The sequence below is a fragment of the Carassius gibelio genome, chromosome B13 (assembly GCF_023724105.1).
Source record: "Carassius gibelio isolate Cgi1373 ecotype wild population from Czech Republic chromosome B13, carGib1.2-hapl.c, whole genome shotgun sequence".
In the NCBI taxonomy this organism is placed as follows: Eukaryota; Metazoa; Chordata; class Actinopteri; order Cypriniformes; family Cyprinidae; genus Carassius; species Carassius gibelio.
In genome coordinates, this window is record NC_068408.1 from 19,318,323 (window position 1) to 19,332,128 (window position 13,806).

The 13,806-nt window shown below is 35.0% G+C and overlaps 1 protein-coding gene across 1 annotated transcript in view; it reads left to right on the forward strand.

The window, feature by feature from the left end:
- The window catches only part of ldb3a (LIM domain binding 3a), a 36,247-nt gene extending 23,127 nt beyond the window's left edge, over nucleotides 1-13,120 (forward strand). Inside the window, exons 9-18 of the mRNA XM_052573074.1 lie at nucleotides 552-644; nucleotides 1,359-1,368; nucleotides 5,674-5,867; nucleotides 8,151-8,207; nucleotides 8,706-8,845; nucleotides 8,930-9,290; nucleotides 10,584-10,764; nucleotides 10,857-10,977; nucleotides 11,070-11,185; nucleotides 11,272-13,120. Coding sequence (XP_052429034.1) covers nucleotides 552-644; nucleotides 1,359-1,368; nucleotides 5,674-5,867; nucleotides 8,151-8,207; nucleotides 8,706-8,845; nucleotides 8,930-9,290; nucleotides 10,584-10,764; nucleotides 10,857-10,977; nucleotides 11,070-11,185; nucleotides 11,272-11,361 — 1,363 coding nt within the window. The 3' untranslated portion in view covers nucleotides 11,362-13,120. The remainder of the gene's footprint in view (nucleotides 1-551; nucleotides 645-1,358; nucleotides 1,369-5,673; nucleotides 5,868-8,150; nucleotides 8,208-8,705; nucleotides 8,846-8,929; nucleotides 9,291-10,583; nucleotides 10,765-10,856; nucleotides 10,978-11,069; nucleotides 11,186-11,271) is intronic.
- Nucleotides 13,121-13,806: the final 686 nt, after the last annotated feature.

Below are 13,806 nucleotides of genomic sequence, written 5' to 3' on the forward strand. Positions count from 1 at the left end.
CGTAATCCACGCCAAAAGAGCAACGAACATTTTTACTACATAGTGTAGTAAAAATAAAACTGAGTAGCAAGGTAGAATAGCATTCATGATCACAATTATTAAAGTTATGATATGCATTCTGAGATGTGAAGATCTTTGCCAAATTGTTTATAAAGAATATAATTAAGTAGTATAAAATTCCTAAAATTCAGAAATGACTACTTCTTAATGTTATTACTAGATTAGTAATGCCTTACAGTTATTACAGTTACACACTGTACTGTTGTACTTTACACCCCTGGTCTGTGGTTTTTACATCAAGCATATATCATTAGCTCTTATTTATCTCACACTGTCATTACATATCTGCCACAATACATGCAGAATGTGACCTCTGGCATTTAGATAAATGTGAAACGTTTAGTGGGTACTTGAACGTTTTACCTCAAGGCAGTCATGCATATTTTGGACAGGGGAGTCAATGTCATATTCCCTAACCCATTTCTCCACCCTCTCTTTTCTCTCTTTTTTCCCTTCCCCTTTTGTCTTGTATATATGTGTTGATGTTACAGGGAAATGTTTGAATCTGAAGCCAAAGGCCCTCGTTTTGCTAAACTGAAAAACTGGCACCATGGCCTGTCGGCACAGATACTTAATGTGCCTCAGTAAAGCACCCCAAGATAGAGAGAGCTAGAAAGGTGGCATAGACAGATGCAGTACTGCTGTTACAGGAAAGTAAAAGCATGTGAGAGGAAAGCAGAAAGAATGAAGATGAATGTCAGTTATGTTGTTTGGCCCATCACTAAAGTTTCAAGCTAGTTGTTCACTCTATAGTATAGACTTTGGAATTGTTCATGAGAGTGTCGCCACCATTTAAATCCTCTCGTGTATTGGAGTGTGTGTTTACATATTGATGGTTGTTGAGAACATCACTGCATCTGTGCACAAGTCTTTCAAATCCATCAAATAAAAGAAATATAATGAACTAATCATGTGGAAAGGCTTTTTGGCATTGGGATTTGTTTGGGTGTGAGAGTCTGCATGGGTTCAAAAGATGTATGTCTACAGAAAGGAAATTAACTTTGTATCAAATAGTGGTTTTAATGTTAATCTTTAGATATTTAGCCTATAACCTGATAAATTCTTCCTTAAAATAGCAAGGTTGGAAGTACTGATTCTTAATAAATTGCATAATGCCATAAATTCACAAGGGGGCCAAGGTCTTGGCAAATTAAGGGTTGCTTAAAATTATTTATTTAAATGATGTAAAACTATTTTTAAATACATTTGAGCATGTTGGACAAAGGGGGTATTGAAGAGCCAATAAAGTTGAGAACCAGTGAATTAGATCATTTGTTATTTCACCTTCGCAATGTCAGGTTTGTTAAGGTTAACACATGGTGAAATCGATTGCACATGCAGTCAGTTTTATTCCAGAAGTCATTTCTTATCTGTTGAAAAGTAAACCTGACACACGGTAAAAGATATTTGCTTTAGAATAAACTTCAAATCACCAACACTATTATCCCTTTGAAGATTTGTTTTTTCTTTGAACTTGTCAGATATTTCTTTCTTAAGCCTGTGGTTATATATTAGACTGCCTGGGGGTTTCATGCGATAAGGATGTTGATCTGTCTGTCAGCTGTCTAACTATCACAGTACTTTGCATGTGGCACTGATCCGGGATGAGACTGGAATAAAGTTGAAAGATCACTATTTTAGAATCTATTAGTTTTACTTTGAGAAAATCCAGGGAGTGTAAAGTTTATTTGTGTAGGAACCTTTGGTTAGATGAGTGGTTGCTGAAGGGACAAGCTCTGTGTCCAGAGGATGAGCGAAGGCGTGTGAAACCGTCAGAACTTCAAGCGATTGAGCAAGATGGAAGTCAATGAGTAGAGAGAGTCACTAAACCAGGACTTTTCCTCCAGGTAATTCTGCCTGTCTGGTTGTCTCATAGGGAAATGGTGTTAGCTCTGCTTTGGGCTGGTTTGCGCTATATTTTTATTACTAGTATAGTATTATGCCTCTGCTAACTGTGTGTTTCTCTCATACCATCTCACTACTGGTTTAATTCAGTTGTGAGCCTCCCACTTGCATGCAGTGCATGCTGGGAAGACTGTGTGACTGCACTGGAGTGCTTGTGGCCCTGGGTGGCTGGCCCCTCCCTCACTCTTCATCCTTGTCATTTTTATTCAGATCTCTGCCTTCATGTACATCTGAACACGTCATGCTAGGTTGACATAATGTTGCATCGGTCAGCTCTTTTGTATGTCATCCAGTCTATTCCTTTATATTTTCAGTCTCCAACTTTTCATCAGACACTTCTCATTTGACTGAAACAAAACAATTATTTCATTGCACATCACTGCAGTGCTGTTTCCTGCTGTCTGTTAAGTTGTATGTTTGTTTCGCTCATTCAGACAATAATGTTGTTTTCAGTAGGTCTTACCAAATTTGGCACTTTATTGGTTATGCTTTTTTCTCTTTTTTTGGTTTCTTCTAATTGCAGTGTTATTATTATATGTGACCCTGGAGTATAAAACCAGTCATAAGGGTCAATTTTCCTAAAATGAGATTTATTTAAGATGAATAAATAAGCTGTCCATTGATGTATGGTTTGTTAGGATAGGACGATATTTGTCTGAGATACAACTATTTGAAAATCTGTAATGTAAGGGTAAATATTGAGAAAATCACCCCAAATGAAGTTCTTAGCACTGCATATTACTAATCAAAAATTAAGTTTTAATATATTTATAGTAGGAAATTTACAAAATACCTTCATGGAACATGATCTTTACCTAACATCCAAATGATTTTTGGGCATAAAATAAAAATCAATCATTTTGATCCAAAAAAATATTGCAAAAAATATACCCCAGCGACTTAAGACTGGTTTTGTGTTCCAGGGTCACATATATTGATTTTGTTTTAGTTTTAAATTTGAGTAATTTAGTCATTTTTATTAGTTTTTCCATTTAGCTTTAAATTCTTTTTTGTCCAGTTTTAGTTTAGTAATTTTAGTATTGCAAATTTTCAATTCCAAGGTTTTTTACTAAGTAAATTTTATTAAGTTACTTTATCTTTTTAAGTTATTTAAGTTTATAGTACTTTAAGTTGGCCACAAAAAACAATGATTTTGTTGTTTTGTGACAAATTTCTTTTTTTCCACCATGCTGGTATCTTGTCTGTAGTGCCAGATGCGGTGTTGAATGTTCATTGTTGTGTTGTTTGCACTGGTTTGTAATCTTCTTATGCTGTTACAATCATTCAGTGTGAATTACAGCTTCAGCATTAAAGCTACAACCTTTTCCACTAATAGATAGTCTCTACCCTTATTAAAAAGAATTTCCAGAATTCTTATCATAATATTAAATTATTAGTTTGGTGTTTTTAACCTATCATTTTAAAGGTTGTTTTCTGTCATGCATGATTGTATGTATAGATAAATGAAGCCAAATGGGCATTTATAAAAAGCATTCAAAGAAACATACCAAGTCTTTCCATAACTCTATGCAGTCTTATGTATTCCTGTAGGCTATTTCATGTTAGATTTCTTTAACAAAGAGACTTAATACTCCCCTTTTTGGAAACAAATGCTTAATACTTAATATTGCATGGGTTGGAAAACTTAGCCAATCCAACATTCAAAGCATTACAAGTGCCTACAATGTCTCTTGTGTGTGGTTGTTATCATTGCATGAATATTTCATATTCCATTCAATATTTATTTAGTTTTTCTTTGCAACCCTCTACTATGCCAGTTTCGTTTGCTAATGTGCATGTAAAGAGAGGAACAGTGATAGTCTACATGTTAGGCTGCTTTTCATGAGACAGTGTTGCACTAACCCGCTTTAGGATGAGAACACACTTTCCCTATGTCCAAACTATGTGTCAAGCGTTTAATGCCAGCAGGTGGCACTGCAGTATTGTCTGCCTGTCTTGACTCTCTTTGCTCTCTGGTCCTCTTCCATAAAATAGTGTTTAGATTATTTTAGTTTAGTTTTAATAACGACCCCTCCTTCTGATGGCATTGTCTGCTTCTGTGATCTGTATTTCATTGTTCTCTGAATCTGTGCTGAGAGATTCAAGATTTTGCTAATATAACTAAAAGTGCCATAGTTTGGCAGCATAGTTAGTTGATGAATACAGTGTTCAGGACATTATGACCTATTTAATTTTTGTGTATTTGTGTGTGTGTTTGTGTGTGTGTGTAAGAGAGAGACTAAAGAGTCATGTAATCAGTGATGTAAACATAAACATATGTAAACATAACAGCTTGCAATAAATGCTAATGTGTGTGTATGCTTTCTGCCACCACACACCTTCCCCAAAGCCCCTCCAATACACACACATGCTCTTCTTACATTATAAAACATAACACCGATGGATTAAATACGCATACAAGTTCACCACAGAAAGTGTTTAAATCTTCATGAAGGCTTCATTAATGTCTGCAACCAACATTTACAGACCTTTCTCTCTGTTCCATCACCGAAGCTCATTATGATCCACAGAAGGACATTAAAGCTGAAGCGTGTCATTTCTGAGCGAGTAACATCACAAATTAAAATGGCAAACAGAACTGTTTTAATATAGATTTCTATAATTTCCCCAATTTCTTTTATAGGTCAGACAAACAGATACCAATGTAAAAAATCATAAATTTTTTGAATCAAATCAATACTTTGTAAAATAGTTGCATTTTCCCATAAAAGGCCAATGTTGCTGCGATGGATTGCTGGTAAACATAGGGTTAATAAACAGGAAAACCAACAAAAAGTTCACTTCACTTATAGATGTTTATGCATATTAACATAGGATAAATAAAGTAAAATAATGAGACAATTCAGCTTTAAATATTCTCTTTATTTTATCTTTTACCTCACTCCTCCCTATGGGATTTTTCTAGATAAAATGAGACAGGAAGAGAGAGAGATGGTCAGGAAGAATGGTTGCGGAGTGTGTGAAGGGGGTCAGCCATCGGTCCACCACCAGGCCTAATGCTGCTAGGTGCCTGCCTTTTATCTTCTCTCTCCTGCCTGGGCGGCTCCAACACCAATCTGTTTTCATCATTTGATTGCGTTTGATTATGTACAGGGAATGCTAAATGATTCAAATGAAAGAAATGTCAATTTGTGAATAATGCTCTTTTCTTTGCTTGGATCACAGGGGAGTACTATTACCTCTAATCTACTGCTCTCTAACCACTGAATTGTGTTTTATGGACACACTAAGATGGTTTACGTAACCTTTATACCCTGCGTCACTGAGGTCCTGCCAAATGCAGTTCATTTCCACTAATTTAAGCACACGATTGATTGTAACCATTATGTCCAATTAATTTAATTCGTGCAAGAATAGCACTCAGCCGAGACACCACTGCTTTCAGAGTAAAACTACAGCCCGGTCTTCCTTCGCAGCTCAATCGGTGACTCATACCAATTCAATAGTTCATAGTCATACAGTTTATACAATCCTTCAATGACAAAATGGATATGTTTAATAAATAGCCAAATGAGAAGAAACCAATTAACATTTCCTTCCCCCAAGATGGACATCCTTGCATTGTGCTCAGAAATGTTGTAAGCATGAGAATGAAACAGCGACTTTTAACTTCAATTAAGGCATTTATACATACATGGCCTGAAACACGGCTGCTGTCTTGTATTTATGGCTTCAGCCTGACATCAGTTTCTGATATCACTGCCACCTAACCTTGTATCTAGTACTCCTGCTGAGCATGCTCCGGTTTCCACCAGTATTGCACCTGTGTGTCCGCCTACTATTGCTGCTTCACCCAATGAGCTCCTTTCGGAGCCGCAGATAGCCAATCAGGCGCCCGAGCCTGATGCGGGGCAGAATCCTGAGCAAACCTTGGTAACCAGGTAAAGTTGCATGTGATGCATTTTGTGCTTGCTTTACCTTTACTTGGTTTATTGTATTCCCCACTGGTATGTATGTGTATATTTGTATATGCATTGCAAAAGATTGGTGTTTGTAAGATTTTATGTATTTAATTTTTTTTTTTTGAAAGAAAGAAATTCATACTTTTATTCAACAAGGATGCATTAAATCGACCAAAAGTGACAGTAAAGACAGTTATAATGTTACATAAGATATTATATTTAAAGGTATCCTGGGAAAACACATTTGTTTCCACTAAAAAATATAAAGCACAACACAACTGTTTTTTAATATTGATTATAATGAGAAATCTCTCCTGAGCAACATCATGACTGTGACTGGAGTAATGGTTGCTATAAATTCGGCTTTACCAACACTGGAGTAAATTCAATTTTATTCAAATTGGAAACAGTTATTTTAAATTGTAATAATATTTCACAATGTTGGTGTTTTACTGTGTTTATGTCCAAATAAATGCAGCCTTGTTGAGCATAAGGGACTTCTTTCAAAAACATTTAAAAATCCTACCGACCTCAAACTGTCATTGTGTTATTTAATTTGTTATAAGTTGTTTTTTATTGTTAGTTTGTTTGGGGCTATTTATTCTTAATTTTACTTCATGAAACCAAAAAAGAACATGTTTTACAAGAAATTTGATTACTTCTAGGTTATTTGTTAGGTTGTGTGTAGGACATACTGTAGTAAGGAGTTATATCAATTTTAATTGACTTCTGTTAGTGGAGACAATTGATAGATTTTGTAGAAAATTAACTTTTTCTATTAGTTTTGAACCTAACATTTGAGAGATTGTATAGGACAAGAGAAATTATTAGTACGCAGAGACTTCATTGATCCTGGAGACTCAAAGTAAAGCCAATCCCTTATTAATGTTATAATCAATGACTTTAATCCTCTAATATGATCTTCTTTGTCTTAACCCAATTTCTTGTTGCAGCTGCTGTTTCATTTGCTACAGCTTATTCCTACTAATACTCTTCCCCCAAAGGAAACTAGAAACTCATGTTTGATTGAATACATGTCGTCATTGCCAGGATGGCTGTATGTTTTGGCCTTCTGCTTTTATGAGTGGTGTCTCTTTAGCATCACATTGTTTGAACACCAGGACTTGACCCAAATAAAAACCTCCCAAGACATCCATGAACTACTTTTTAAGCTTAAGATCGCCATAAGCACTTATATGTACCATGTTTTTGCCTTACACTAACAATAACAGCAGGAACGGGTGTTTATGAAACCAGAGATAAAGTGACTTAATACATTTCCTCTGGGGGTTGAGCATTAATCTTCTGACATGTTTTTTATTTTATTTTTATGAGGTACTACAGTATGTCAGTACTACTACACCTGATGCTGTTATGTGTCCCAGTCGAGTCTCAGATCTCAAAGTTAGCCTTATTTTAATAAATCTATTTCAGTTTCTTATATGTAAATTATATGTTCTTATTTCTAGAGATTTAATTTAATTTAAGTCCATTTTTGAGACCTACATGTAAGTTTTCATATCTGGACATTGAAACACATATCCCAAGGGCCTTTATCAACCCATTCTCATATTTCTTAAGTTTGTTTTTGAGACATGGCAAAAACTCTTTACACTGACACAGAAGTCTGTAAAGCTTATTGCATCGAGACTTGAGTGAACTTCATATTTATACAAATAATCATATAAGTAACCAAGTTTCCATCTACTTATTAGAAACCACAGTTGTATTTTTATTAATTCAGATTTAGTTGACTATCTTTCATTTGTCTGCTACTACAGGAAGTGATTGGGTCAGCAGGTGACTCCGTTAGCCCTGAAATACAGTATATAAATCTTGTGTTAAATTAGGTCTTTTTTACTAGCTATTGAAATACAGTTTTTGGTACATGGTGGTTGGGTTTTGAACGCATATGCTTGTTTTCTGTTTTGTGTGTGTCTGCATGTCTTTATGCTGGTAAGATGATTTATTGCCATGTTCACTCATATTGTACAGTACTGGTAGTGTACTGTTGATGTATTCAGACAAAACAAACAGAAAACATATGACTAGTTCTTTAAAGAGTTACTTTATATTCAGTTAATTTCCATATGTATTTTGATTTGGAAAACTAAAATATCTGATCCTGTTTGTATTTTTTTATAGACAATATTTGGATGAGTTTGGCAGTCATACAGATATGAGTGCACATGACCTCTCTCTGGTTCAATCTAGGCATGATACGTTTGACTGTCCATCATTTTTGTCTCTGTTACATTATAGCTTCAACTTGCAGTCCTCTATGGGTTACAGTTCCCAGTATAAAACCTCCGTCTCCAGGTACTGCTGTGGTCCTAGGAAAAGCTTATGACATCTTGCAGGATAATGTGCCATGTGGTGTTTAATGCTTGTTTTCCTTTCTGCATGTTTACACTTGCAACTTTATAGTGACATATGTGCAAAACTATTATTTTTGCACACGTTTCTCTCTGAATTTCTGTATAGAGATATATACCACATATTTTAAACTTAAAATGCATTTACATGGGCAAAATATGGGCATCAATGGGTTAAGTCTTGTAAAATGTGTAGTAGCTCTTAATAAAACATCAATAATTAATACGTATTACAATTATAATTAATAAAAAATGTATGTATACCTTTAGCTCAAACAGATGAACAAGTCATCGGTTCGATTGCCAGGATGGATGCATTGGCTTTAGAAAAAAGTGTACTGTTTTAGATTGATCAGGAAAAGTTTCAGTAGTTTGCATAAGCAGAAAAGAGGAGTAGCTTCTCATTTAAACTGAAAATGAAGTGTGGTCTGTTCTTCTGTAGTTCTTACTCCCAGCACCCACCTATGCAGCAGCCACCACCACCCATGCAGCACAGCTCCATCCAGATCCCCGTAGGTGCACCTCCACCTAAAGTGGTCAGCACTGCCACCATTGTGCCTGCAGCCTACTCAGCTGCCCCAGGTAGCCATTGCACATATGTGAAATAATTCAGTGTATGTGAGTGTTCATCTCTGTATGCAATACTAATTCATGGGCATCTTTAAGCACCAGCTCCTCCGATGGTTCACAAGCCTGCTCCACCTCCACCTGCTCCTGCCGCAGCTCCAGCATCTTCTTCCAACAGGCCTCCTTGGGTTACTGATGAGAACTTTGCCCATAAATTTGACCCTAGCAAACCCACAACCACCACAAACATCAGAGTGCAGCCTCTTCCCCAGGCGGCCCCACCCCCACCAACCTACATCCCCAACCCCGTCCCTGCTCCTGCTCCCGCTCCTGCTGCACCCAGCCCTGCATTCAACCCCGCCCCCTTCCCACCTGTGGCTCGTGGAGTTGCTCAGAGGGCAGAGCGGTTTGCAGCCAGCAACAGAACGCCTCTGTGTGGTGCCTGCAACAGCATCATCAGGTATGATAACACCTGTGCAACGTTCACCCATCTTAAATCACAAGACCTCTTGAAATATATGTGTTTTGATTCAACTTCCCATACCTTCCAACTTTGGCCACTTTCATGTCCCAGAGGTTGATATATATAAATAACTTTTTTAACCATGCCTTCTTTGTGCTACTTTTAAAAAGTTGCATTTAAAATGGTTATAAACCATTTTCATGAACTGAAATAAATATTAGATGAAAAACTGAAACTTAAATGAGTTTGTTGAAGTAATAAAAGTATTCAACTGAAGCTCAAATAAAATAGCTATATATGCAATATAAAAAATTAACAAAAAATAACAAATTAAGAACTAATAAAATGCTAAAAATACTAAAACTTAAAATAAAATAAAATTAAATTTGAATATAATTAAATATATTAATAAATACAATAAAAGTGTATAAATAATACTAAAATAAAAATGATTTTTTTTTTAAATACCCCGGACTATAAGTCACACTTTTTTTCATAGTTTGGCTGGTCCTGCGACTTATAGTCAGGTGCGACTTATTTATCAAAATTAATTTGACATGAACCGAGAGAAATGAACCAAGAGAAATGAACCAAGAGAAAACATTACCGTCTACAGCCGTGAGAGGGCGCTCTATGCTGCTCAGTGCTCCCGTAGACTATCACTGAGCAGCATAGAACGCCCTCTCGCGGTTGTAGATGGTAATGTTTTCTCTTGGTTCTTGGTTCTAAATAAATGCGACTTATAGTCCAGTGCGACTTAAATATGTTTTTTACCTCATCATGAAGTATTTTTGGACTGATGCGACTTATACTCAGGTGCGACTTATAGTCCGAAAAATAAAAAAAAATGTTTTACCTTCATCACAGACTCAGACATTAAATATGAAATTATTTTACAGCATTCTCTGAGGAGTAATGACTTAACTTTAAAAAAATTATAATAATAATAATTTTTAATGTGATTTATGTGACAGGCAGTGACACAGAAATAAAATTTTCTGTGATATTTTAGTGATATTTACCTTTATTTTTGTTTATACATTTGTTTATTTTATTCATCTCATCACATCTCAATCTCTTTTTTTGACACTTTTGTCTCCTTTCTATAAAAGCATTAGCTTGTGAAAAACTAAATGGAAAAACCCATGTAAAATATTTTCAATTATTGTTTATTTCACTTGTGTTTAGATTACCCTAGTTTTAATGATTTAACAATATTATAATAGATTTGTCTTTTTTCAAAACAATTTGTCTATGAGTTTTTTTAATCAGTGTTTCTTGACTCCTCAGGGGACCATTCCTGGTGGCACTGGGTCGGTCCTGGCATCCAGAGGAGTTCAACTGCCATTATTGCCACACGTCTCTGGCTGATGTCAGCTTTGTGGAGGAGCAGAATAATGTTTACTGTGAAAACTGCTATGGAGAGTTCTTTGCACCTACATGTGCCCGCTGCAACACCAAGATCATGGGAGTATGTTGAAAACATTACACACATGCGCAGGCATGACTGTAAACACACTTCACAGATACTGACATTTCATCCGCTCAACATCTGCTCAACAGGAAGTGATGCATGCACTGCGGCAGACCTGGCACACCACTTGCTTTGTGTGCGCAGCTTGTGGAAAGCCTTTTGGAAACAGCCTCTTCCATATGGAGGACGGTGAGCCGTATTGTGAGAAAGGTATGGGAGCCACCAGCTATGTCTGACACACATTTTTATGTTTACAAGTTTGGTGTATGCAGATAGTTTTCATGACATGTTTCTGTCACCAGATTATATTGCACTCTTCAGCACAAAGTGCCATGGCTGTGACTTCCCAGTTGAGGCAGGAGACAAATTTATTGAAGCTCTTGGCCACACATGGCATGATACCTGCTTTGTTTGTGCGGTAGGTTCAAAATCAGTTTGTTAAAGCACTTGCCCATATGGTTTATTAATAATTAATCACTGAGTTTGTATTATTCCGATATACAGGTGTGCCATGTGAACCTGGAAGGACAACCTTTCTACTCCAAGAAGGACAAGCCCTTATGCAAGAAGCATGCACATGCCATCAATGTGTAGATGCTTTAACGCTGCATTAAAAAAGCTGTCAGTGAAGGAACTAAATGCAATTAATACATTTGCATGTGTGGTTTATGGCAAAGACATCAGTGCCTATCCGAATTACAAAAACTAAGTCATAGAGTATAATAAATAGCATATTAGTCAGAGGATGAAACTAGACATTTTGACATTGTTTAGGTTTTTCTTTGTCTTTATTACAACCCGAATACATTTGCATACATGCACTTGTTTGTCTGATACAGTAATTTAAGAGATATAACATTTTCACTTTATTTTTATTTTTTTGGTTTGGTGATTTTATTCAACATACAATGTTTGTGATATTAGTGACTAAAACCTTCATTTGAAAGATATTAATATTATACATGAATGTCAAAGATTGAAACAGCCTGAAAAAGTCGATGCATGTTATCACGCCTTAAAATTTCACGTAAACTTAAATGTGTTTTTATTCCATTGCTGTTTGTTTTTTTGAACAATAATGAGGCCTATAGATCCCTGACTTGCTTATCAATCATAAAAGGATATTAAATAGATTGAGACTTTGTGGGTTGTTTTACAGTCTTTTCAACACTGAATGGATGTGTTAGGTGTTACTGATCTTGTTCATTTGTGCTTGTAGTGTGTGGGAAAGCAAGTGAGCTAATTCAGGCATATGTGATGTCAATATTAGCATTATGGGTCATATTTTTTTCAGCTCATTTAAAGAACGTGAGCAACACATCTGAAAAGGTTTAACATTTATTTTAATTTATTAATTGTTGCCCTCACTGTTTATGCAAGACTTAGTACGTTGTAATGATGTCCAGCTCTCAAGGAGTATTTTTTCTTTCTTTCAATTATTCATGTTTTGCCTTGTCACCATGATATTTGCTTTTTGTTGTTATTTATTGTGCGCTAATCCTCAATATTTACAAAATCTTTGCAAATGGTGTACTGTATTTGCATGGATAATTTACTTGTTTTCTTTGCCAAGAAGGAGGGATTCGTATTTTTATTTATTAAATACTTTAATAAACAAGACAGAGGCACACACAGGATGCAAGTTTTATTGTTAATATGTAACAAATGGGGTACTTGAGACGTTTTTTTCTCTGTGGGTACATGCTACCCAATTCTGATGTATAACTTTAAGATTACATTAAAGTTTTTATTTGATGCCTAGTGGCTATTAAAGCATATCACGGTTAAATTCTGAGATTGCAATTCTAGAAACTCATGTTTTCCTATGTGGTATTAATATTTTATGCATACAATTCACTTAAAAATAACTTTTATTTAGACATACTTTATAAATTTGTCCTTGATTTATATATTTTCACTGCCATATATTGAAGTTAATGTAACCTGCCACATCAGCTGACGTGTTCTTATGGCTTTACTTTTTATTTGGGCTTTTGTTTGTTTGTTTTGAATATTACTAACAATGGGTTAGCATGTCATAACTGCCTCTCTTAAATAATAATAAATTGTTAGCTTCCTTTTTTTCTTTTTTTTTTTTTTAAACAAGATTAGTAAATTACTTCAAATTACATTAATATCAGTGCTGGGCTCAGAAGTGGGAATGTTCTATCTTTTTAGCATTTTTCAAAAACTGTATTTGATTTAATTGAATGCTATTGAATGTACTTTGAATGAATGTTTGTCATCTGCTGTATTGTGTAGTTCACCTGGGAATTACAGAGACAAAGGATTGATCCATAATTACATAAAGTGGCCGATACTTCAATAATACAATAAAGAACCATATGTGTTATGTGACACTCATTTTTATAAACAAGACGATTTGGTATATGTTAACAAGTGTCTTTAATGCAGTCTTCTTCTTGGTCTAAAGAAGAAGACGACTTCTTTATGTAATGATAGTTTAAACTGAGATGCAGCTCTACTGTACAATATTATAGATTTTCTTTTATGAGTTAGGTTATGTGTTGTTGTTTTTTCAATTTAAAATGAAAAACTAACTAGTGCGACTAATAGTGTTCTCTGTAAATGTATTTGAAATTATATTTTATTTTGTGTTTGAATAATCTTTAATTTAAATCGAAATGATCATGTTCCACACAATCTAATGAAATGTTTCAAATTTGTTTTAAAGAATGCATGCGTACAAAAAGATTGCTGGTTGAGGCTAAGTATAATTCTTATCATTCATTCAAAATCATTGACATAACAAATAATATTTCACTATTTAATAATGATGCACATAGGGCAGTGAAGAATAAAAATAATAATAATTGAATTCATTTTTTGCCTATGCGGTTATTTTTTACACAAAAAGGTGTCACTCAAAAAAGTTATCTTAACGGTGATGTTGTTTTGAAATAAAACGAACTAATTTATTTTTGTATTTAATAGAATGATTTGTATAAGCATCAAAGTGACAGATGAATGTTCTATGTACTAATGCGTTTAGATCGAACTCTCGTTTACTTGAGGCCG